Source organism: Mytilus californianus, unplaced genomic scaffold (assembly GCF_021869535.1).
Source record: "Mytilus californianus isolate M0D057914Y unplaced genomic scaffold, xbMytCali1.0.p SCAF_2, whole genome shotgun sequence".
Lineage (NCBI taxonomy): Eukaryota > Metazoa > Mollusca > Bivalvia > Mytilida > Mytilidae > Mytilus > Mytilus californianus.
In genome coordinates, this window is record NW_026262668.1 from 93,718,659 (window position 1) to 93,744,162 (window position 25,504).

Here is a 25,504-nt window from a genome sequence, read left to right on the forward strand (position 1 = left end):
ATTTATAACAACAAGATTTACAGTCGCTTAAGTGTATTTTTGATGGAAGATCCATTGAATTTGTACATTATTATTTAATAAAATTAAATTTATTGATCGTGAATCTTTAAATGATCTTTCTCTTTCCTACTTCGAAATGTTTGTTTTCGGATATTCAAACCGGAAGTAGTAGATACAGATTTAGGATTGCAAAACACGTTGTAAGTTTTCTCTTTTGACATATAAATATTATACAGGTAATTTCTTAACATTAACTTGTCAACAAAGTCTTGAGGAGAGAACATATATAATATGGGAAGGAGTAGAAGGTACATAACGTTTCGATGACATGATTGATAAATATTCTACATTTTCAGATTTGTGACTTTGTATTTGCTATATGATTTATCTGTTATTCACTGACTGATTGACATTTAATTATCCAATCCGGATAAGTTCTGAGTAAATTTATTCTATTGGAGTAGAGGTGTCAAGGAAAACAAAATTGTAATATATATGCATTTGATTTATATGATATTTATTCTATCATATATTGAGGTGGACAGTGTTTGAACTGTAAACTCGTATCCAAGGTTTGTGTCAGAGAAGAAGTCAATTGATTTTAGATTTTATGTACTACATTATTCGATGTGTGTATAACATATGCAATTAATGCTTAACTGTAAATCAGTGGAAATCTTTTAGATTTTATGATAAAGTGGATAGTGTTTGAACAGTTAGGCTGGACATTTGGATTAAGTACATTCCTGCCAACCCTCCCATTTTGAGCGGGATTCTCCCGCCCAATTGACTAATTCCTGAAATCTCCTGCATTCGGATAATTTAACCCGGAATGACCGGTATAAGTATTTTGATTGCTCTGAAATTGTACCACAAGGTTCAATACCACAAGTAGAAGGTTGGGATTCATTTTGGGGGTAATTGCCCAAACCGTTCAGGAATTAGGGGCCAAAAAAACTCATCATAGATACAAGGATTGAAATTTTGTATTCGTGCCAGACGCGCGTTTCATCTACAAAAAGAATCATCAATGACGCTCTAAATCAAGGCCAAATAAAGTACGAAGTTGAGCATTGAGGACCAAAAATTCCTAAAAGTTTTGCCAAATACAGCTAAAGAAATCTATTCCTGAGGTAGAAAAGCCTTAGTATTTCAAAAATGTAAAGTTTTGTAAACAGTTAATTTATAATTATGACCATATCAATGATAATTCATGTCAACACAGAAGTGCCGACTACTGGGCTGGTGATACCCTCAGGGGATAAAAACTCCACCAGCAGTGGCATCGACCCAAAGGTTGTAAATAAACTCACCAAAAAGGGTCTAAAACAAGCATTTTTCTAGTTTTCAGTCAATAACTTATGTTTAAGTGTTTTTATTTTATTCATTTCCGATTTTCAGGCTTGCCGGATCATCCGATAATGTTCAAGCTTTTTGGAAAAATAAAATTATTTCCCTACCTACCTACCCACATCTGCTTGGCAGGGTTGGGATTGGGGAAACAAACAATATAATAATTTAGGCCTAAAGTGTACAAGTCATATATTTAGCTTTAAAAAATGTGGTTTACGCAAAATCTCCCCCTCAGCTGTCATAGCTGAGGGGGAGATCTCCCTCATTGAAGGTTTCAGAGGTTGGCAGGTATGATTAAGTTTTAAATATTTTATATTTCCGAAAGAATAACATGTGTAATCATAGTTACATTCGTTTATAATGTGGTTATGGATTAGTCTGCATGCTGTAAATAAATTGGTGATTTATTAACTTTAAGTTTATGTAAATAAACTGTTAACCGATTTTAAAGAAGTGCTCCGTGAGTAAGGGTTAAGACCTTAAGGGTGCAAATGATAACGCTTTATAAGTGAAGCTCCTGCTAGAGGATATAAGATAAAGACTTGGTAACAGGTAACAGGTTCTGAAATTTGCGAAAGTCTAAAAACAGGACAGATAACAAGCTTGTGATTATAATGCATGCATATATTATTATATGAGGCAGGTGTTACCTGTGAGAGTCTGTATCCTAAATTATTATTTGAATACTGATTTTTGCAAAATTTAAACTAAAGTCAAATGTACTAATCAATTATTTTTACATTTTAAAAATTATGACATTAAAAAATAAATTAAATTAATATCATATCCAAATTTGATGACCTAAGTCCTTGTTATCAATAGATGTTTGAAATTTGTGAAAATAAATGTACTTCATGAAATTAATTGTGAAAATTTGGAGAAAGGCAGCCACAAAAGGCATCATCATCCTTGTTGAATGAAGTCACTATTACACACATGTACAAGAAAAAGCAATAAATGCTAATTTTTATACGACCGCAAAAAAATTTTGTGGTCGTATATTGGTATGACGTTGGCTTCGTCGTCGTCGTCGTCGTCCGAAGACACATTGGTTTTCGCACTCTAACTTTAGTTAAAGTGAATGGATCTCAATGAAATTTTACCTTAAGGTTCAATACCACAAAAGGAAGGTGGGGATTGATTTTGGGGGTTATGGTACCAACAGTTAAGGAATTAGGGGCCAAAAAGGGGCCAAAAATAAGCATTTTTGTAACTTCCAGACATAACTTGTGTGTTAGTGTATGGATCTCTCTGACATTGTACCACAAGGTTCCATATCACAAAGGGAATGCTGGGATTGATTTTGGGGGTAATTGCCTCCAAATTTTAGGAATAAGGGGCCAAAAAGGGGAAAAAAACAAGCATTTTTCTAGTTTCATGACAATAACTTGTGTGTAAGTGTATGGATCTCTCTGACATTGTACCATAAGGTTCCATATCACAAAGGGAATGATGGGATTGATTTTGGGGGTAATTGCCTCAAAATTTTAGGAATTAGGGGCCATAAAGGGGCAAAAAACAAGCATTTTTCTAGTTTCCTGACAATAACTTGTGTGTAAGTGTATGGATCTTTATGAAATTGTACTACAAGGTTCCATATCACAGAGGGAAAGCTGGAATTGATTTTGGGGGTAATTGCCCACAACGTTTAGGAATAAGGGGCCAAAAAGGGGCCAAAAATAAGCATTTTTCTAGTTTCCAGACAATAACTTGTGTTCAAGTGTATGGATCTCTCTGAAATTGTACTGCAAGGTACCAAACCACAAAGGGAAGGCTGGGATTGATTTTGGGGGTAATTCCCTAGAAATTTGAGGAATTAGGGGCCATAAAGGGGCAAAAAAACAAGCATTTTTCTAGTTTCAGGACAATAACTTGTGTGTAAGTGTATGGATCTTTATGAAATTGTACTACAAGGTTCCATATCACAAAGGGAAAGCTGGGTTTGAGTTTGGGGGTAATTGCCCTAAATGTTTAGGAATTTGGGGCCAAAAAACAAGCATTTTTCTTGTTTCCAGACAATAACTTGTGTTCAAGTGTATGGATCTCTCTGAAATTGTACAGTTCATACATGTGAACCTCCCGACGGAAGTACAATAATCCGGTTTTCAGGGGTCTCCTCCCGACCTCCCATTGAAAACAAACAAATCCCGTGTATGAAATATTTCATGAATGAAAAATTTCAGCCTAACATATCTGGTGTAACTGACATTACTGAAGTTATATTTTACCTGTAAATCAATTAACATGCATAGTTATATGGCCTCACTTGTCACCTTGGGTGTCAAACATACTGGTAATAAACGATTTTTACCTCAGGCTAACTGCCGTTGTGCAATAAAACTTGTTTTATATAAAATGAATGTTGGGTTACTTCCCTTGATTTATCCTGTTTTAAGTTACTTTCCTTTAAATAATGTAAATTTTTAGCTCACCTGACCTGAAAGGTCAAGTGAGCTTTTCTCATCACTTTGCGTCCGTCGTCCGTCGTCCTGCGTCCGTCGTCCTGCGTCCGTCGTCCGTCGTCCGTCGTCCGTAAACTTTTACAAAAATCTTCTCCTCTGAAACTACTGGGCCAAATTTAACCAAACTTGGCCACAATCATCATTGGGGTATCTAGTTTTAAAAATGTGTGGCGTGACCCGGTCAACCAACCAAGATGGCCGCTACGGCTAAAAATAGAACATAGGGGTAAAATGCAGTTTTTAGCTTATAACTCAAAAACCAAAGCATTAAGAGCAAATCTGACATGGGGTAAAATTGTTCTTCAGGTCAAGATCTATCTGCCCTGAAATTTTCAGATGAATCGGACAACCCGTTATTGGGTTGCTGCCCCTGAATTGGTAATTTTAAGGAAATTTTGCTGTTTTTGGTTATTATCTTGAATATTATTATAGATAGAGATAAACTGTAAACAGCAATAATGTTCAGCAAAGTAAGATTTACAAATAAGTCAATATAACCGAAATGGTCAGTTGACCCCTTTAGGAGTAATTGCCCTTTATAGTCAATTTTTAACCATTTTTCGTAAATCTAAGTAATCTTTTACAAAAATCTTCTCCTCTGAAACAACTGGGCCAAATTAAACCAAACTTGGCCACAATCATCATTGGGGTATCTAGTTTAAAAAATGTGTGGCGTGACCCGGCCAACCAACCAAGATGGCCGCCACAGCTAAAAATAAAACATAGGGGTAAAATGCAGTTTTTGGCTTATAACTCAAAAACCAAAGCATTTAGAGCAAATCTGACATGAAGTAAAATTGTTTATCAGGTCAAGATCTATCTGCCCTGAAATTTTCAGATGAATCGAACAACCTGTTGTTGGGTTGCTGCCCCTGAATTGGTAATTTTAAGGAAATTTTGCTGTTTTTGGTTATTATCTTGAATATTATTATAGATAGAGATAAACTGTAAACAGCAATAATGTTCAGCAAAGTAAGATTAACAAATAAGTCAACATGACTGAAATGGTCAGTTGACCCCTTTAGGAGTTATTGCCCTTTATAGTCAATTTTTAACAATTTTTCGTAAATCTTAGTAATCTTTTACAAAAATCTTCTCCTCTGAAACTCCGTGGCCAAATTAAACCAAACTTGGCCACAATCATCATTTGGTTATCTAGTTTTAAAAATGTGTGGCGTGACCTGGTCAACCAACCAAGATGGCCGCCACGGCTAAAAATAGAACATAGGGGTAAAATTCAGTTTTTGGCTTTTAACTCAAAAACCAAAGCATTTAAAGCAAATCTGACATGAAAGTAAAATTGTTTATCAGGTCAAGATCTATCTGTCCTGAAATTTTCAGATGAATCGGACAACCCGTTATTGGGTTGCTGCCCCTGAATTGGTAATTTTAAGGAAATTTTGCTGTTTTTGGTTATTATCTTGAATATTATTATAGATAGAGATAAACTGTAAACAGCAATAATGTTCAGCAAAGTAAGATTTACAAATAAGTCAATATAACCGAAATGGTCAGTTGACCCCTTTAGGAGTAATTGCCCTTTATAGTCAATTTTTAACCATTTTTCGTAAATCTTAGTAATCTTTTACAAAAATCTTCTCCTCTGAAACAACTGGGCCAAATTAAACCAAACTTGGCCACAATCATCATTTGGTTATCTAGTTTTGAAAATGTGTGGCGTGACCTGGTCAACCAACCAAGATGGCCGCCACGGCTAAAAATAGAACATAGGGGTAAAATTCAGTTTTTGGCTTTTAACTCAAAAACCAAAGCATTTAAAGCAAATCTGACATGAAGTAAAATTGTTTATCAGGTCAAGATCTATCTGCCCTGAAATTTTCAGATGAATCGGACAACCCGTTGTTGGGTTGCTGCCCCTGAATTGGTAATTTTAAGGTGATTTTGCTGTTTTTGGTTATTATCTTGAATATTATAATAGATAGAGATAAACTGTAAACAGCAATAATGTTCAGCAAAGTAAGATTAACAAATAAGTCAACATGACTGAAATGGTCAGTTGACCCCTTTAGGAGTTATTGCCCTTTATAGTCAATTTTTAACAATTTTTCGTAAATCTTAGTAATCTTTTACAAAAATCTTCTCCTCTGAAACTCCGTGGCCAAATTAAACCAAACTTGGCCACAATCATCATTTGGTTATCTAGTTTTAAAAATGTGTGGCGTGACCTGGTCAACCAACCAAGATGGCCACCACGGCTAAAAATAGAACATAGGGGTAAAATTCAGTTTTTGGCTTTTAACTCAAAAACCAAAGCATTTAAAGCAAATCTGACATGAAGTAAAATTGTTTATCAGGTCAAGATCTATCTGTCCTGAAATTTTCAGATGAATCGGACAACCCGTTATTGGGTTGCTGCCCCTGAATTGGTAATTTTAAGGAAATTTTGCTGTTTTTGGTTATTATCTTGAATATTATTATAGATAGAGATAAACTGTAAACAGCAATAATGTTCAGCAAAGTAAGATTTACAAATAAGTCAATATAACCGAAATGGTCAGTTGACCCCTTTAGGAGTAATTGCCCTTTATAGTCAATTTTTAACCATTTTTCGTAAATCTAAGTAATCTTTTACAAAAATCTTCTCCTCTGAAACAACTGGGCCAAATTAAACCAAACTTGGCCACAATCATCATTTGGTTATCTAGTTTTGAAAATGTGTGGCGTGACCTGGTCAACCAACCAAGATGGCCGCCACGGCTAAAAATAGAACATAGGGGTAAAATTCAGTTTTTGGCTTTTAACTCAAAAACCAAAGCATTTAAAGCAAATCTGACATGAAGTAAAATTGTTTATCAGGTCAAGATCTATCTGCCCTGAAATTTTCAGATGAATCGGACAACCCGTTGTTGGGTTGCTGCCCCTGAATTGGTAATTTTAAGGTGATTTTGCTGTTTTTGGTTATTATCTTGAATATTATTATAGATAGAGATAAACTGTAAAAAACAATAAATGTCGGCAAAGTAAGATCTACAAATAAGTCAACATGACCGAAATTGTCAGTTGACCCCTTTAGGAGTTATTGCCCTTTATAGTCAATTTTTAACCATTTTTTCGTAAATCTTAGTAATCTTTTACAAAAATCTTCTCCTGTGAAACTACTGGGCCAAGTTAATTATAGATAGAGATAATTGTAAGCAGGAAAAATGTTCAGTAAATTAAGATGTACAAACACATCACCATCACCAAAACACAATTTTGTCATGAATCCATCTGCGTCCTTTGTTTAATATTCACATAGACCAAGGTGAGCGACACAGGCTCTTTAGAGCCTCTAGTTAAAAGAATATAAATAAAATATAAATTGAACAAATAATCATAAAAGGATGGTAATTAAATGTTTTTAAATGTTTTAGGACAAATAAAAAAATAATAATTTGAAAATTATTTGAGGGTTCTATACTTCTTTTCAAGGCTTAAATTGAAATTTATATAATTACTATGACCCATGATTTCAGTTTGAATGTGTTACTTATCATGCATTAAAAATCTTCTTGCATAAAGATAAAAATAAAAGATCTATTGCAGATAGATAAGCAAATGTTCTGATTGCAATGAATAATTGTAAAAAAGATATGACCTAAAAAATTTAAAGAACATACTGAAAAAGAAGAATGTTAGATTGAACAAGTTGAAAGTTTAAAAAGATAGAGAAAATTTATAAGTACAAAGGTACTATAAACATAATACATTCGGATGGAAAGTTGAAGAAAACACACTTTAACAGACAATTTCTACAGCACACGGTTACATTTACGACAGAATTTATGTCACTTAAAAACATCCTGATCTGAGTCCTAATCTCCAAAACTCCTGATCTTAGTTTCACAGTCCATCACATGTATGTGTACTGCAAGGTACCATACCACAAAGGGAAGGCTGGGATTGAGTTTGGGGGTGATGAATCATAAGGGGGTTAAAAAAAAATTTGGGGGGGGGGGGGGGGGGATTTTTTTTTTCCTTTTTTCTTTAAAATTTTCCATTTTAAATTGGTTATTTCTGATTTATATATAAAAGCAAATAATAATGATATGGTTTGAATAGATAAATTAAAAAATTTTAAGTTCTTAGACCACATTTATTCTGTGTCAGAAACCTATTATGCTGTGTCAAATATTTATATACAATCCAAATTCAGTGCTGTATCAAGCTTGAATGTTGTGTCCATACTTGCCCCAACTGTTCAGGGTTCGACCTCTGCGGTCGTATCAAGCTGCGCCCCAGCGGAGCATTTTATTATAAATATTAATTCTGCATTACTGTAGTGCAGTATGTCGTCATGTTTCATGTGACTGATTTGCAGGACTACTCTATTTTAGGACAACTGTTGATGTCATGTCAGGCCTGTATACATGTATAACATGCAGAGTAGGATTTTCCACATTGGATCTTCAAAGAGGACATTATAAAACTGACTGGCACAGATATAACTTGAAAAGAAAAGTAGCTGAGCTCCCACCAGTCACTGCAGATACTTTCCAACAGAAAGTACTTGCACAAAGAGAAAAAGTAAGTTCTTTATACATTACATGTAATGTTTGTCCAAAATAATTTTAATACGATACAACTATAACCAAAAAATGAGCTAAAAATTTTCAAGCTTTTGAAAAAAAAACATTTAAGAATATCCGTTCAAGGACTAAATTTAAGAAGAGCACTGTATCTATTGATCCCTAAAATTTGGCTTAGATTACTTGATATTTATAAGAAACTCAGCTGGTTTATAATTTTTCTTAAATATTTTGCTTGGTTATATAATTTATTATAGTTGGAAACAAAAATATATAAACACTATTTCACAGGAGCTCAGTCAACAACTCCTGTTTAACCTTTATGTTCCTTCTCTTTTATAACTTGTGCTGTTATCTATATACATGTATTTATAAGCAGGTATCAGTAAGAGCCAATTTGGCTTCTGGAAGTATTTCATAAAATGTACTGTTGAAAATTTTTTTTTTATGAAAGTATTTGAATTTTTTTCAGTCTTCTCCTACCATGCCTACACAACTGTTATCACAATCATCCTAAGTGTGCCTTGTTTCCTTATTTTGTATTAATTTTAAATCCATCCAACAAACATGTTTTTAAAAGACATGTAAAGAGGATATTTGAAAACAAGAATGTTTCAGTAAAAAAAATAATTGTTAAAAGGTTTGCAATCAAACTTTGGGGGAAATTATTAATTAAATATTCCATACCTGCTGTGAAGCATAACTATTGGTGAATCTAACAGCCATCATACATTTTTCTCTGTACTAACCTGATACAGCAATTAAAAGTAGAGTTTTTGACAAAAAACCACCAGTAATAAAAACATTCTGAAAAATTCTCTAAAGGTTCAATTTCATTTAAAGTTTGTAGATACATGTATTTGTCTTTTATGGGCCTTTTATAGCTGACTATGCAGTATGGGATTTACTCATTGTTGAAGGCCGTACGGTGATCTATAGTTGTTAATTTCTGTGTCTTTTGGTCTTTTGTGGAAAGTTGTCTCATTTGCATTCATACCACATCTTCTTATTATACGACCGCAAAAAATTTTTTGCGGTCGTATATTGGTATGACGTTGGCGTCGTCGTCCGAAGACACATTGGTTTTCACACAATAACTTTAGTTTAAGTGAATGGATCTCTATGAAATTTTACCATAAAGTTCAATACCACAAAAGGAAGGTTGGGATTGATTTTGGGGGTTATGGTACCAACAGTTAAGGAATTAGGGGCCAAAAATAAGCATTTTTGTAACATCCAGACAATAACTTGTGTTTAAGTGTATGGATCTCTTTGAAATTATACCACAAGTTTCCATACCACAAAGGGATGGTTAGGATTGGCTTTGGGGGGTTATGGCTCAAACCGTTTAGGAATTAGGGGCAAAAAAGGGGAAAAAACAAAGGTTTCCTGGTAAATGGACAATTTTAAAGCAGTGTAAGGGAGGTAATCCAAAAACAAAATTGTACAATGTTGTACAATGTTGGATAACCTCCCTTATACTGCTTTTAAATTATCTATTTAAGACTTTTATGATGTATTTAAATAGGTAATTGTGGTTGCAAACTCCATTGGAAATTTGAATTGAGATTATGACCATATCTTGAGGGAAAGAATTTTTTTTTGGAAAAGGGGGAGGGGGGTAAAAAAGAAATTGTGGGGGCAATTTTTGTTTTCATTTCATATTTCAGAAATTAAAAAGAAAATTTTTTCAAATATTTTTTTTTTGCAAGGGGGGGGGGGGGGTGTGTGAAAAAAAAAATTTTTTTGTGGGGGTGGGGTGAGGGTCAATACGCAACAGCATAGTGTATTGCACAAAAGCAATTTTTATACGACCGCAAAAATTGAAAATTTTTTGGTCGTATATTGGTATGACGTTGGCGTCGTCGTCATTGTCGTCGTCGTCGTCGTCGTCGTCGTCTGGCGTCGTCCGGCGTCGTCCGAAGACACATTGGTTTTCGCACTCTAACTTTAGTTTAAGTGAATGGATCTCCATGAAATTTTACCATAAGGTTCAATACCATGAAAGGAAGGTTGGGATTGATTTTGGGGGTTATGGTACCAACAGTTAAAGAATTAGGGGCCAAAAAGGGGCCAAAAATAAGCATTTTTGTAACTTCCAGACAATAACTTGTGTGTAAGTGTATGGATCTCTCTGAAATTGTACTGCAAGGTACCATACCACAAAGGGAAGGCTGGGATTGAGTTTGGGGGTGATGAATCATAAGGGGGTTCAAAAAATTTGGGGGGGGGGGGGAGTTTCTTTTTTTCCTTTTTTTTTTCTTTTAAAATTTTCCATTTTAAGTTGGTTATTTCTGATTAATATTTAAAAGCAAATAATAATGATATGGTAGGAGATACACACCAAACAGGATGTGTAAATTATTATATAATAAGTATTGTGCAATAGCAAGAAATTTTCAATTGCACAGTATTGCACAATTGCAAGAAATCTTCAATTGCACAGTATTGCGCAATAGCAAGAAATCTTCAATTGCACAGTATTGCGCAATAGCAAGAAATATCCAATAGCACAATATTGCGCAATAGCAAGAAATTGTCAATTGTACAGTATTGCACAATAGCAAGAAATATTCAATTGCACAGTATTGTGCAAAAGAAGATACTTCGTATAAATTGCTTATTTCTTGATCAATTTCAATGGGGTTTTATTCTTGAATTCTTGGGGTTCTTTAATATGCTGAATCTAACCAAGTATTAAGTTTTTGGATTTTGGGCCCCGTTTTTAAATTGGTCCATATTGAGGTCAAAAGGGTCCAAAATTTAACTTTGTTTGATTTCTTCAAAAATTGAATTATTGGGGTTCTTTGATATGCCGAATCTAACCGTGTATTTAGATTCTTAATTTTTGGTTCCGTTTTCAAATTGGTCTACATTAAGGTCAAAAGGGTCCAAAATTAAACTTAGTTTGATTTTAACAAAAATTGAATTTTTAGGGTTCTTTGATATGCTGAATCTAAACATGTATTTAGATTTTTGATTATGGGCCCAGTTTTCAAGTTGGTCCAAATCGGGGTCCAAAATTAAACTTTGTTTGATTTCAACAAAAATTGAATATATGGGGTTCTTTGATATGCTGAATCTAACCATGTATTTAGATTTTTGATTTTTGGGCCCCGTTATCAACTTTGTCCACATTGAGGTCAAAAGGGTCCAAAATTAAACTTTGTTTGATTTCATCAAAAATTGAATTCTTGGGGTTCTTTGATATGCTGAATCTAACCATATATTTAGATTTTTTATTTGTGGACCCGCTATCAAAATGGTTCATATTGAGGTCAAAAGGGTCCAAAATTAAACTTTGTTTGATTTCATCAAAAATTGAATTATTGGGGTTCTTTGATATGCCAAATCTAACCGTGTATTTAGATTTTTAATTTTGGGTCCCGTTTTTAAATTGGTCTACATTAAGGTCCAAAGGGTCCAAAATTAAACTTAGTTTGATTTTAACAAAAATTGAATTCTTGGGGTTCTTTGATATGCTGAATCTAAACATGTGTTTAGATTTTTGAATATGGGCCTAGTTTTCAAGTTTGTCCAAGTTGGGGTCCAAAATTAAACTTTGTTTGATTTCAACAAAAATTGAATATATGGGGTTCTTTGATATGCTGAATCTAAACATGTATTTAGATTTTAGATTTTTGGCCCAGTTTTCAAGTTGGTCCAAATTGGGGTCCAAAATTAAACTTTGTTTGATTTCAACAAAAATTGAATATATGGGGTTCTTTGATATGCTGAATCTTACCATGTATTTAGATTTTTTATTCGTGGGCCCGCTATCAAATTGGTTCATATTGAGGTCAAAAGGGTCCAAAATTAAACTTTGTTTGATTTCATCAAAAATTTAATTATTGGGGTTCTTTGATATGCCAAATCTAACAGTGTATTTAGATTTTTAATTTTGGGTCCCGTTTTTTAAATTGGTCTACATTAAGGTCCAAAGGGTCCAAAATTAAACTTAGTTTGATTTTAACAAAAATTGAATTTTTGGGGTTCTTTGATATGCTGAATCTAAACATGTATTTAGATTTTAGATTTTTGGCCCAGTTTTCAAGTTGGTCCAAATTGGGGTCCAAAATTAAACTTTGTTTGATTTCAACAAAAATTGAATATATGGGGTTCTTTGATATGCTGAATCTTACCATGTATTTAGATTTTTTATTTGTGGGCCCGCTATCAAATTGGTTCATATTGAGGTCAAAAGGGTCCAAAATTAAACTTTGTTTGATTTCATCAAAAATTGAATTATTGGGGTTCTTTGATATGTCAAATCTAAACGTGTTTTTAGACTTTTAATTTTGGGTCCCGTTTTTATACGACCGCAAAAAAATTTTGTGGTCGTATATTGGTATGACGTTGGCGTCGTCGTCGTCGTCCGGCGTCGTCGTCCGAATACACATTGGTTTTCGCACTCTAACTTTAGTTTAAGTGAATGGATCTTTTTGAAATTTTACCATAAGGTTAAATACCACAAAAGGAAGGTTGGGATTGATTTTGGGGGTTATGGTACCAACAGTTAAGGAATTAGGGGCCAAAAAGGGGCCAAAAATAAGCATTTTCTAGTTTCCAGACAAACGGTGTATGGATCTCTCTGAAATTATACTACCAGTTTCCATACCACAAAGGGATGGTTAGGATTTGCTTTGGGGGGTTATGGCTCAAACCGTTTAGGAATTAGGGGCAAAAAAGGGGGAAAAACAAGGTTGTCCTGGTTAATGGACAAATACTTTAGTACAAAACATAATTTAAAGCAGTGTAAGGGAGATAAATCAAATACATCATTGAAATTATCTCCCTTACACTGTTATTAAATTATGTATAAAGTAATGGTTAATGAACAATAAAGATAATTTAAAACAGTGTAAGGGAGGTAATCCAAATACAACGTTTTGGTTACTTCCCTTACACTGCTTTTAAATTATGTTTAAAGAAATGCATATTTATAAAGGAAGACCAGTAAAAATATCTGCAAATGTTGCATCTTTTTTTTTACAAAAAAATCCATATGAAAGATTTGACACTATATTTTTAATTCTATTATAAAATAGATTAAGTTAGCACTATGGTAAATTTAAATGGGTAATTATGGTTGCCAACTCCATTGGAAATTTGAATTGAGATTTTGACCATATCTTGAGGGAAAGAATTTTTTGGGGGAAAAAAGGGGGGGGGGGATAAAAAGAAATTGTGGGGGGTCAATTTTTTCTCATTTCAGATTTCAGAAATTAAAAAGAATTATTCTTCAAATATTATTTTTTTTTCAAATTTCAAATATTGAAAAATTTCAAGAAGTAATCTTTAATTGCACAGTATGGCGCATTAGATTTGTAAAATCTTTGATCACATTTATTTATTTGTTATGCCGAATCTAACAGTGTATTTAGATTTTTAATTTTGGGTCCAGTTTTCAAATTGGTCTACATTAAGGTCCAAAGGGTCCAAAATTAAACTTTGTTTGATTTTAGCAAAAATTGAATATATGAGGTTCTTTGATATGCTGAATCTAAACATGTATTTAGATTTTTGATTTTTGGCCCAGTTTTCAAGTTGGTCCAAATTGGGGTCCAAAATTAAACTTTGTTTGATTTCAACAAAAATTGAATATATGGGGTTCTTTGATATGCTGAATCTAACCATGTATTTAGATTTTTTAATTGTGGACCCCGTTATCAAATTGGTTCATATTGAGGTCAAAAGGGTCCAAAATTAAACTTTGTTTGATTTCATCTAAAATTGAATTATTAGGGTTCTTTGATATTCCAAATCTAACCGTGTATTTAGATTTTTAATTTTGGGTCCTGTTTTTTAAATTGGTCTACATTAAGGTCCAAAGGGTCCAAAATAAAACTTAGTTTGATTTTAACAAAAATTGAATTCTTGGGGTTCTTTGATATGCTGAATCTAAACATGTGTTTAGATTTTTGATTATGGGCCCAGTTTTCAAGTTGGTCCAAGATAGGGTCCAGTATTTAAACTTTGTTTGATTTCAACAAAAATTGAATATATGGGGTTCTTTGATATGCTGAATCTAAACATGTATTTAGATTTTTGATTATGGGCCCAGTTTTCAAGTTGGTCCAAATTGGGGTCCAAAATTAAACTTTGTTTGATTTCATCAAAAATTGAATTATTGGGGTTCTTTGATATGCCAAATCTAACCGTGTTTTTAGATTTTTAATTTGGGTCCCGTTTTTTTTAAATTCGTCTTCATTGAGGTCCAAAGGGTCCAAAATTAATCTTAGTTTGATTTTAACAAAAAATGAATTCTTGGGGTTCTTTGATATGCTGGATCTAAACATGTGTTTAGATTTTTGATTATGGGCCCAGTTTTCAAGTTGGTTCAAGTTGGGGTCCAAAATTAAACTTTTTTTGATTTCAACAAAAATTGAATATATGGGGTTCTTTGATATGCTGAATCTTACCATGAATTTAGATTTTTTATTAGTAGGCCCCGCTATCAAATTGGTTCATATTGAGGTCAAAAGGGTCCAAAATTAAACTTTGTTTGATTTCATCAAAAATTGAATTATTGGGGTTCTTTGATATTCCAAATCTAACCGTGTATTTAGATTTTTAATTTTAAGTCCCGTTTTTTAAATTGGTCTACATTAAGGTCCAAAGGGTCCAAAATTTAACTTAGTTTGATTTAAGCAAAAATTGAATTCTTGGGGTTCTTTGATATGCTGAATCTAAACATGTGTTTAGATTTTTGATTATGGGCCAAGTTTTCAAGTTTGTCCAAGTTGGGGTCCAAAATTAAACTTTGTTTGATTTCATCAAAAATTGAATTATTGGGGTTCTTTGATATGCCAAATCTAACCGTGTTTTTAGATTTTTAATTTGGGTCCCGGTTTTTTTAAATTCGTCTTCATTGAGGTCCAAAGGGTCCAAAATTAAACTTAGTTTGATTTTAACAAAAATTGAATTCTTGGGGTTCTTTGATATGCTGGATCTAAACATGTGTTTAGATTTTTGATTATGGGCCCAGTTTTCAAGTTGGTTCAAGTTGGGGTCCAAAATTAAACTTTTTTTGATTTCAACAAAAATTGAATATATGGGGTTCTTTGATATGCTGAATCTAACCATGAATTTAGATTTTTTATTTGTGGGCCCCGCTATCAAATTGGTTCATATTGAGGTCAAAAGGGTCCAAAATTAAACTTTGTTTGATTTCATCAAAAATTGAATTATTGGGGTTCTTTGATATTCCAAATCTAACCGTGTATTTAGATTTTTAATTTTAAGTCCCGTTTTTATACGACCGCAAAAATTGAAAATTTTTTGGTCGTATATTGGTATGACGTTGGCGTCGTCGTCGTCGTCGTCGTCGTCGTCGTCGTCGTCTGGCGTCGTCCGGCGTCGTCCGAAGACGCATTGGTTTTCGCACTCTAACTTTAGTTTAAGTGAATGGATCTCCATTAAATTTTACCATAAGGTTCAATACCACGAAAGGAAGGTGGGGATTGATTTTGGGGGTTATGGTACCAACAGTTAAGGAATTAGGGGCCAAAAAGGGGCCAAAAATAAGCATTTTTGTAACTTCCAGACAATAACTTGTGTGTAAGTGTATGGATCTCTCTGACATTGTACCACAAGGTTCCATATCACAAAGGGAAGGCTGTAATTGATTTTGGGGGTAATTGCCTCAAAATTTTAGGAATTAGGGGCCAAAAAAGGGGCAAAAAACAAGCATTTTTCTAGTTTCATGACAATAACTTGTGTGTAAGTGTTTGGATATTTCTGAAATTGTACTACAAGGTTCCATATCACAAAGGGAAAGCTGGAATTGATTTTGGGGGTAATTGCCCGAAACGTTTAGGAATTGGGGGCCAAAAAGGGGCCAAAAATAAGCATTTTTCTAGTTTCATGACAATAACTTGTGTTCAAGTGTATGGATCTCTCTGAAATTGTACTGCAAGGTACCATACCACAAAGGGAAGGCTGGGATTGAGTTTGGGGGTGATGAATCATAAGGGGGTTCAAAAAATTGGGGGGGGGGATTTTTTTTTTTCTTTTTTTTTCTTTTTTTCCTTTTTTTTTTCTTTTAAAATTTTCCATTTTAAGTTGGTTATTTCTGATTAATATTTAAAAGCAAATAATAATGATATGGTAGGAGAAACACACCAAACAGGATGTGTAAATTATTATATAATAAGTATTGTGCAATAGCAAGAAATTTTCAATTGCACAGTATTGCACAATTGCAAGAAATCTTCAATTGCACAGTATTGCGCAATAGCAAGAAATCTTCAATTGCACAGTATTGCGCAATAACAAGAAATATCCAATAGCACAATATTGCGCAATAGCAAGAAATTGTCAATTGTACAGTATTGCACAATAGCAAGAAATATTCAATTGCACAGTACATTGTATTGTGCAAAAGAAGATACTTCGTATAAATTGCTTATTTCTTGATCAATTTCAATGGGGTTTTATTCTTGAATTCTTGGGGTTCTTTAATATGCTGAATCTAACCGTGTATTAAGTTTTTGGATTTTGGGCCCCGTTTTTAAATTGGTCCACATTGAGGTCCAAAGGGTCCAAAATTTAACTTTGTTTGATTTCATCAAAAATTGAATTATTGGGGTTCTTTGATATGCCGAATCTAACCGTGTATTTAGATTCTTAATTTTTGGTTCCGTTTTCAAATTGGTCTACATTAAGGTCAAAAGGGTCCAAAATTAAACTTAGTTTGATTTTAACAAAAATTGAATTTTTAGGGTTCTTTGATATGCTGAATCTAAACATGTATTTAGATTTTTGATTATGGGCCCAGTTTTCAAGTTGGTCGAAATCGGGGTCCAAAATTAAACTTTGTTTGATTTCAACAAAAATTGAATATATGGGGTTCTTTGATATGCTGAATCTAACCATGTATTTAGATTTTTGATTTTTGGGCCCCTTTATCAACTTTGTCCACATTGAGGTCAAAAGGGTCCAAAATTAAACTTTGTTTGATTTCATCAAAAATTGAATTGTTTGGGTTTTTTGATATGCTGAATCTAACCATGTATTTAGATTTTTTATTTGTGGACCCCCTATCAAATTGGTTCATATTGAGGTCAAAAGGGTCCAAAATTAAACTTTGTTTGATTTCATCAAAAATTGAATTATTGGGGTTCTTTGATATGCCAAATCTAACCGTGTATTTAGATTTTTAATTTTGGGTCCCGTTTTTAAATTGGTCTACATTAAGGTCCAAAGGGTCCAAAATTAAACTTAGTTTGATTTTAACAAAAATTTAATTCTTGGGGTTCTTTGATATGCTGAATCTAAACATGTGTTTAGATTTTTGATTATGGGCCCAGTTTTCAAGTTGGTCCAAGTTGGGGTCCAAAATTAAACTTTGTTTGATTTCAACAAAAATTGAATATATGGGGTTCTTTGATATGCTGAATCTAAACATGTATTTAGATTTTAGATTTTTGGCCCAGTTTTCAAGTTGGTCCAAATTGGGGTCCAAAATTAAACTTTGTTTGATTTCAACAAAAATTGAATATATGGGGTTCTTTGATATGCTGAATCTTACCATGTATTTAGATTTTTTATTTGTGGGCCCGCTATCAAATTGGTTCACATTGAGGTCAAAAGGGTCCAAAATTAAACTTTGTTTGATTTCATCAAAAATTTAATTATTGGGGTTCTTTGATATGCCAAATCTAACCGTGTATTTAGATTTTTAATTTTGGGTCCCGTTTTTTAAATTGGTCTACATTAAGGTCCAAAGGGTCCAAAATTAAACTTAGTTTGATTTTAACAAAAATTGAATTTTTGGGGTTCTTTGATATGCTGAATCTAAACATGTGTTTAGATTTTTGATTATGGGCCCAGTTTTCAAGTTGGTCCAAGTTGGGGTCCAAAATTAAACTTTGTTTGATTTCAACAAAAATTGAATATATGGGGTTCTATGATATGCTGAATCTAAACATGTATTTAGATTTTAGATTTTTGGCCCAGTTTTCAAGTTGGTTCAAATTGGGGTCCAAAATAAAACTTTGTTTGATTTCAACAAAAATTGAATATATGGGGTTCTTTGATATGCTGAATCTTACCATGTATTTAGATTTTTTATTTTGTGGGCCCGCTATCAAATTGGTTCATATTGAGGTCAAAAGGGTCCAAAATTAAACTTTGTTTGATTTCATCAAAAATTGAATTATTGGGGTTCTTTGATATGCCAAATCTAACCGTGTATTTAGATTTTTAATTTTGGGTCCCGTTTTTTAAATTGGTCTACATTAAGGTCCAAAGGGTCCAAAATTAAACTTAGTTTGATTTTAACAAAAATTGAATTCTTGGGGTACTTTGATATGCTGAATCTAAACATGTGTTTAGATTTTTGATTATGGGACCAGTTTTCAAGTTTGTCCAAGTTGGGGTCCAAAATTAAACTTTGTTTGATTTCAACAAAAATTGAATATATGGGGTTCTTTGATATGCTGAATCTAACCATGTATTTTGATTTTGGACATTGGACCATAATAGGTAAATTAAAAAAATTGAAGTTCTTAGACCACATTCTTTCTGTGTCAGAAACCTATGCTGTGTCAAATATTTTATCACAATCCAAATTCAGAGCTGTATCAAGCTTGAATGTTGTGTCCATACTTGCCCCAACTGTTCAGGGTTCGACCTCTGCGGTCGTATCAAGCTGCGCCCAGCGAAGCATTTTATTTAAATTGGTCTACATTAAGGTCCAAAGGGTCCAAAATTTAACTTAGTTTGATTTTAGCAAAAATTGAATTCTTGGGGTTCTTTGATATGCTGAATCTAAACATGTGTTTAGATTTTTGATTATGGGCCAAGTTTTCAAGTTTGTCCAAGTTGGGGTCCAAAATTAAACTTTGTTTGATTTTAACAAAAATTGAATATATGGGGTTCTTTGATATGCTGAATCTAACCATGTATTTTGATTTTGGACATTGGACCATAATAGGTAAATTAAAAAAATTCAAGTTCTTAGGCCACATTCTTTCTGTGTCAGAAACCTATGCTGTGTCAAATATTTAATAACAATCCAAATTCAGAGCTGTATCAAGCTTGAATGTTGTGTCCATACTTGCCCCAACTGTTCAGGGTTCGACCTCTGCGGTCGTATCAAGCTGCGCCCCAGCGAAGCATTTTATTTAAATTGGTCTACATTAAGGTCCAAAGGGTCCAAAATTAAACTTAGTTTGATTTTAACAAAAATTGAATTCTTGGGGTACTTTGATATGCTGAATCTAAACATGTGTTTAGATTTTTGATTATGGGACCAGTTTTCAAGTTTGTCCAAGTTGGGGTCCAAAATTAAACTTTGTTTGATTTCAACAAAAATTGAATATATGGGGTTCTTTGATATGCTGAATCTAACCATGTATTTTGATTTTGGACATTGGACCATAATAGGTAAATTAAAAAAATTGAAGTTCTTAGACCACATTCTTTCTGTGTCAGAAACCTATGCTGTGTCAAATATTTAATCACAATCCAAATTCAGAGCTGTATCAAGCTTGAATGTTGTGTCCATACTTGCCCCAACTGTTCAGGGTTCGACCTCTGCGGTCGTATCAAGCTGCGCCCAGCGAAGCATTTTATTTTTTGTTGGGGGGGGGGGGGGGGGGGGGGGGGCAATTCGCAACAGCATAGTGTATTGCACAAAAGCAAAAAATTGAATATAAATTCAAATCATATAACCAATTCTAAGTTCTTTGACTACAGTTATTCGGTGTCAGAAACCTATTATGTGTCAAATATTTAATTACAATCCAAATTCAGACCTGTATCAAGCGCGAATATTGTGTCCGTTTTCGCCCCAACTGTTCAGGGTTGGACCTCTGCGGTCGTATCCAGCTGTGCTCAGCGAAGCATTTTATTTTTATATATAGTATAATTTGCATTGTCAATCCCATTTATAATTGTGATTAAAAGTTGGACATTAGCAAAAATTAATTTGATCTTTTTAAAATTCAATAACACCTGTATAATTTTTATTAAGAAACAAATTAAATTTCTATTAGAGTTTCACAAAATGTTTCATTAAGTTTTATTTGGGTTGTTAACAGGCTGTTGAAGATGATGAGGTCACTACAGCTACATGTGAAATATGTAATAAACATTTCAACTCTAAGAACCAGTATGAAAATCATTTAAAATCTAAAAAACATAAAGATGTTGTAACGAAACACACAACAAAGCTAAAAGAAGAAATAGAAAAAAATAAAGAAAAAAACACAGAACATGCAGAAGGAGCAGACAATTCTGATTTGCCAGAAAATGAAAAAAGATTGATGAAAGATTGTGTAAATATGGCACTGAAAACCAAAATATCAGCTACTGCCAGTGGTGAAGGAGATAAATCTGGACCTGGAAGTAACAAAACACAGATGGCTATATCAGATGAAGGTAACTATTATATTTACCTTTGATAAATCCATGTGCCATTTTTGTGTAATACAGAAAAGGGTATTTACATGCACTTTTTAAAAACAATGTATCAGCATAAAATTGTACCTTTTAAAAAGTTTGAATTTGTAGGTTTTAGTCAATTTTATATTTGCTCACCAGCCCTTACGACTAGAATTATCTGTTGCTAAAGCAGGGGCAGGAAAAAATGTAGTTTATGGAAAGTTCAAACTGGACAAAAAATGTTTTCACCAGAGGAAATTAAGGATTCAGATTGGCCATTTTTGAATTGTAATACTCCTCCTTTTAACTTTGACAAGTTTTAAAGCTTTTCAATTTTTAAAGGAAAATAACTTAATGATATTTTGAAATAAGGATTTACCATTATAAAACATACATGATAGTTTCCCATTTAATCCTATGAAAATTCACATAATCACCTTTTTAGGGGAGAATGTAGTGCATGTATTTTGTTATTTATAATATAAATCTGTCAATATAATACCAGAGAATTTACTGAAAGATACTTACATTGTTTAAGATATACAATTTTGTGATCAATATTTGTTTAACTTTTTGCAGATGGTTCTGATGTAGAATCTGTGGAGGATTGGGAAGAAAATGCCCTTGGTATTGAGGAATGCTTATTCTGTTCACATATCAGTTCATCTTTAGAGGCTAATTTCAATCACATGACTAAGAAACATAGCTTTTTCTTACCTGATGCAGGATATATTGCTGACTTAGAAGGACTTGTTATATACCTAGGTAGAATTTATTTGATTCAAACTATTGCAAAAAGGGGGCGGAAGTGTCACAAATGTCTCCAAAATTTGGTCTATAGTAGAATTTCAATCCATGTGATTGATACCTTTTCTGAAACCATTGACATTTACCTATCAAGAAGTCGAATAAAAAAGCATTTTACTTAATTTTTTCATAAAATTGAATTGGAAAGTTAGTGTGTAAAAAATTTGTTTGAAAACACTGCAATTATTTCTGGACCTATAGCCGGTAGGAATGTGAAAATATGGACAGTAAAACAGAAAATGACCTGTAAAACATGCAAAAAAACTATCTTGATCTTCATATAAACCCACTTTGAAGGCTTTATAAATCTTCAGCTATCTAAAAATTAATTTTATTACACAATAACTTTCATATTTGAAAAAATTCACAGGGGCCAAAATGGGAAATAAAAACTAACTGTGTATTGCTACCTTAGATCTGTGAGACAAAAATTGAAAAAAAAACACTATAAAATGAAGGATAAAGAAAATTATGAAAAAGCATGTATTATTGTTCAATGGTTTGTATTTAAACTTTTTAGGTGAAAAAGTAGGTGTTGGTCATGTTTGTCTGTGGTGTAATGAGAAAGGGAAGGCTTTTCACTCAGTTCAGGCTGTACAGAAACACATGTTAGACAAGGGACATTGTAAACTTCTACATGATGGGGATACAATGTTTGAATATGCTGATTACTATGATTACAGGTGAGATTATAAAACTGTTAGGAGACCATCAATTGTAGAAGTGTGCCTCGTTAATGAAATATTTCTTTCTTGGTAAATTTTTTTACTGTATTTAATTTTATATCAGAATTAGTGCAAATCCTTTCAAGACCAACATTTTGGACCATTTGGTGTTTCTTTGACCATTTATTTAGAATTCATAAAAAAAAAAATATATGCATTTATAGAAGGTCATGACAGCTGATTATGTCATACCCGTATGTAATTATGTAAGCAATCACCTATTCTTGTTTCTGTATGAGTAATTTGATTTTTTGTTACAGGAGCAGCTATCCAGACTTTGATGAAGCTGCAGGAGGTGGTGTAGAAAGTATGGAAGTGGATTCTGAAGAAGTTGACCCACAAGTTCTGCTTGATGATGGATATGAATTAGTATTACCTTCAGGTGTGTTTTCGGTCACATTTGGTTCCTTTGCCAGTCTCAATGACAATTTTTTCCATGTTTTGCATTTTTGCAGAAACTAAAATTGAAACAGAAAATTTAAATACCGTTAGCATAAATCATCAGGAAAATCAGATCTACAAATAATATACTGTAAAAGAAGGAGATGTGGTATGATTGTCAATGAGACAACTATCCATCAGAACTATAAAATAAGTCAACATGGCAGAAATTGTCAGTCAGCTCCTTTAAATGAGAATTTTTTCTACTTTTGTGTTTTGGGGAAAAAAATTGAGTAGCTGAAGAGATGCTTCAAACAGCAAATTGGCCTTGAATCATTTTTTTTATCCATTTTTGCTTTTTTTGCTAAAACTATAGAAGAGAGAAACTATCAATAACTAGGATCAGCAAAAAAGAGAATTGTAGTCATGAGTTATATTCTAGGCTTTAATGTTCGAGAGTGGCCATTGTTGAAGTGACACATAGATTCAGGTGAGTGACACATGGTCTATAGAGCCTCTAGTTATAGAATGTATAACTTATTAACTGTAAGTGGATGTATTACTACAGTGTGCATCAAAAAGAGTTCAATAAATTTTAGTTTCATTGGTTTTGCAGGTGCAACTATTGGCCATAGGTCATTGATGAAATATTACAAACAGAATTTACCTCACAGAGAATCAAGCCAGAACAAGAATGTTTTACCTAAAATGTTGGCACAGTACAAAGCACTTGGGTGGACTGGTTGTACAGGTAAGTATTTATTATACACAAGAGCTGATCCATTAAATATTTAATGTGTCCATTATACACAGAACTTGACTACCAGTAGTTAAATAGACACAAAAGGGGATAATATAGAAAGGGGTCAATAAAAAACATTATTTGAAGAAAAAAGAAAAAGACTATGGAAAGAAAAAAAAAACCAAGTCCCAAATACAGAAAACTTAAGGTTGAGAAACACAAATTATAAAAATAAGGCCTGTGGGATGATTCCCAATGAGACTACTCTCCACCAAAGACAAATATGATATACAGCAACAAACAACAACCACTGAATTACAAAGCCCACCTTAAACCTGGTGTCAATTCAAGTGCTCTGGAAGAGTCAATAGTTCCTGCTCCTTTTCTATTTGTCAGAACTTTGGAGGAGTATTATAATCAGAAAAATGGAGGATTGGTTCAACAGAAAAATCTGAAGTGGGGACAATTTTTTTTATAGGAAAACTTTGCTTGAAAATACCATGTTTGTTATGTCTGGAAGAAGTAAGGTATGTGAGCTTGCTCACTTAAGGTTCTTTCATTAAGTGAACTTTTTTATACGTAGGTATACCAATTGTTACGTTGTATCTTTATATGGCATAGAAGTGTCAGACCGCTTTGATAGTACTCCAACATTTATAATTGTTTCATTTAAATTGCTATTTGAAAATTGATATATTTATAATTACCCCAAATTCTTGTAATTGTGTCATAACTTTTTCATTGGTATATTACTAAAATTTCACATCTATACAAACAATTCACACATAAAATTCCATGATTTAAAAAACTTTCCGATATAGAATTATTTTTATCACATAGCATAATAATTAATATGAAATCACTTTATTTGTAGGTGAAGTATCACAGAAAAGAGTTAAAGATCTTGGTTACATGCAGAGACTTAAGAATAAGCACACATTAAGACTTAGTAAAAAGGCCAATAAATTCCAACCTCACTACAGACCACAAGTGGTGTTCTAGGATGGATTCCTTTGTTAACAGTCAGAATTGTGATTTTGATAAATAAAGTACAATTACAAATAAAAACAGAAAATGATTGTTACATGTATAATTTAATTGTTACAGCTGATAAAACATGCTGATTAATTATGATCCTATGTATGTGATATGTTTAAAAAAAAATTAGTGTTATGCAGAAAAGGATGTATACAAATATTAAAAGACTTTTCAACAAACCACTGGCTCAAACTTTTGAAACATGTTTCCAAGTATCTTTTAAAGTTTTAACTTTATATTTTGAAATATTTTCTCAACTAATCCCTAAAATTATGCTGCGACCTTTATATCCCCTTCATTTTTGGTGGGAGAAGATTTTCAAATCTTCTGAAATCCAATACTGCCGCTGGTCAAGTCTAAACATTAAAGGTTTCCAGGAGTGTTACCGTATCCCTTTCTGTGGTTTTCAATTTTATAATCAGTAACAAGTTTGTAAAATAACGTCTGCATCATTTTATTAAAGATGGAGGAACAGATGTACAGTTACCTGAATTCGGGCTTGTATAGTCAGCGTTTTTTTACTCCAAAATTAAAATTGCCAGGCAAAGGTGCGGATTATAAAGTACGATAAGCAAGAAATAAGAGAAATACTCGATTTCACTAGATTGTTTACGTTCCGCCATGTTTGTTATTGATATTGTAGAGTGCACCCAAATATTATTTTCAAAACTAATAATTTACCTAATCCATATTAATTCAAAATCCAATATTAACTGATAAATGATATCAAAATTAAATGCTTCATTACAAATTTCTCGTTTCTTTTTATAGCAGTGCATAACATAAACTGGGATCTGCTTGTATTTAAAGGAATGAAAACTGGGAACCAGCTTTTGCATTCTGATGTATAAACTACAAAACATAATCAGTTAGTAGTCCCCTACCGACGATGTCGAAGGGGACTTTAGGTTTGCACTCACTCCATCTGTCTGTCCATGTCAGTCCAGGAAATCAGTTTTCCAGACTTTTTTTCTTCGTGCTTGAAGATATTGATATGATATTTGTTATATAGTTTTATCATGACCAGTTACAGATCAACTTTGAATTTTGTTCTGGTCTGATGATTTTGTGCTCCTT

General features: G+C 32.9%; 1 protein-coding gene and 1 long non-coding RNA gene across 5 annotated transcripts; both read left to right on the top strand.

Moving 5' to 3' along the window:
* The first annotated feature begins 57 nt into the window (after window positions 1–57).
* LOC127730416 (cytoplasmic 60S subunit biogenesis factor ZNF622-like) lies at window positions 58–24,606 on the top strand. 3 transcript variants are annotated; one of them, XM_052238825.1, is made up of 8 exons: window positions 58–200; window positions 8,153–8,342; window positions 20,392–20,731; window positions 21,314–21,499; window positions 22,062–22,224; window positions 22,527–22,648; window positions 23,264–23,398; window positions 24,264–24,606. In XM_052238825.1, the coding sequence occupies exons 2-8, from the start codon at window positions 8,169–8,171 to the stop codon at window positions 24,389–24,391; spliced, it is 1,248 nt and encodes a 415-aa protein (XP_052094785.1). In that variant the 5' UTR covers window positions 58–200; window positions 8,153–8,168; the 3' UTR covers window positions 24,392–24,606. The 3 variants fall into 3 exon arrangements, with proteins under 3 accessions (XP_052094785.1, XP_052094784.1, XP_052094786.1); XM_052238824.1 differs by having other exon boundaries at window positions 191–308; XM_052238826.1 differs by having other exon boundaries at window positions 195–236.
* LOC127730426 (uncharacterized) lies at window positions 10,604–19,478 on the top strand. Of its 2 annotated transcripts, XR_007995099.1 has the most exons (3): window positions 10,604–11,089; window positions 13,772–14,169; window positions 15,221–19,478. It is a non-coding gene; the product is annotated as an uncharacterized LOC127730426 (long non-coding RNA). The 2 variants fall into 2 exon arrangements; XR_007995098.1 differs by lacking the exon at window positions 10,604–11,089 and having other exon boundaries at window positions 12,923–14,169.
* Window positions 24,607–25,504: the final 898 nt, after the last annotated feature.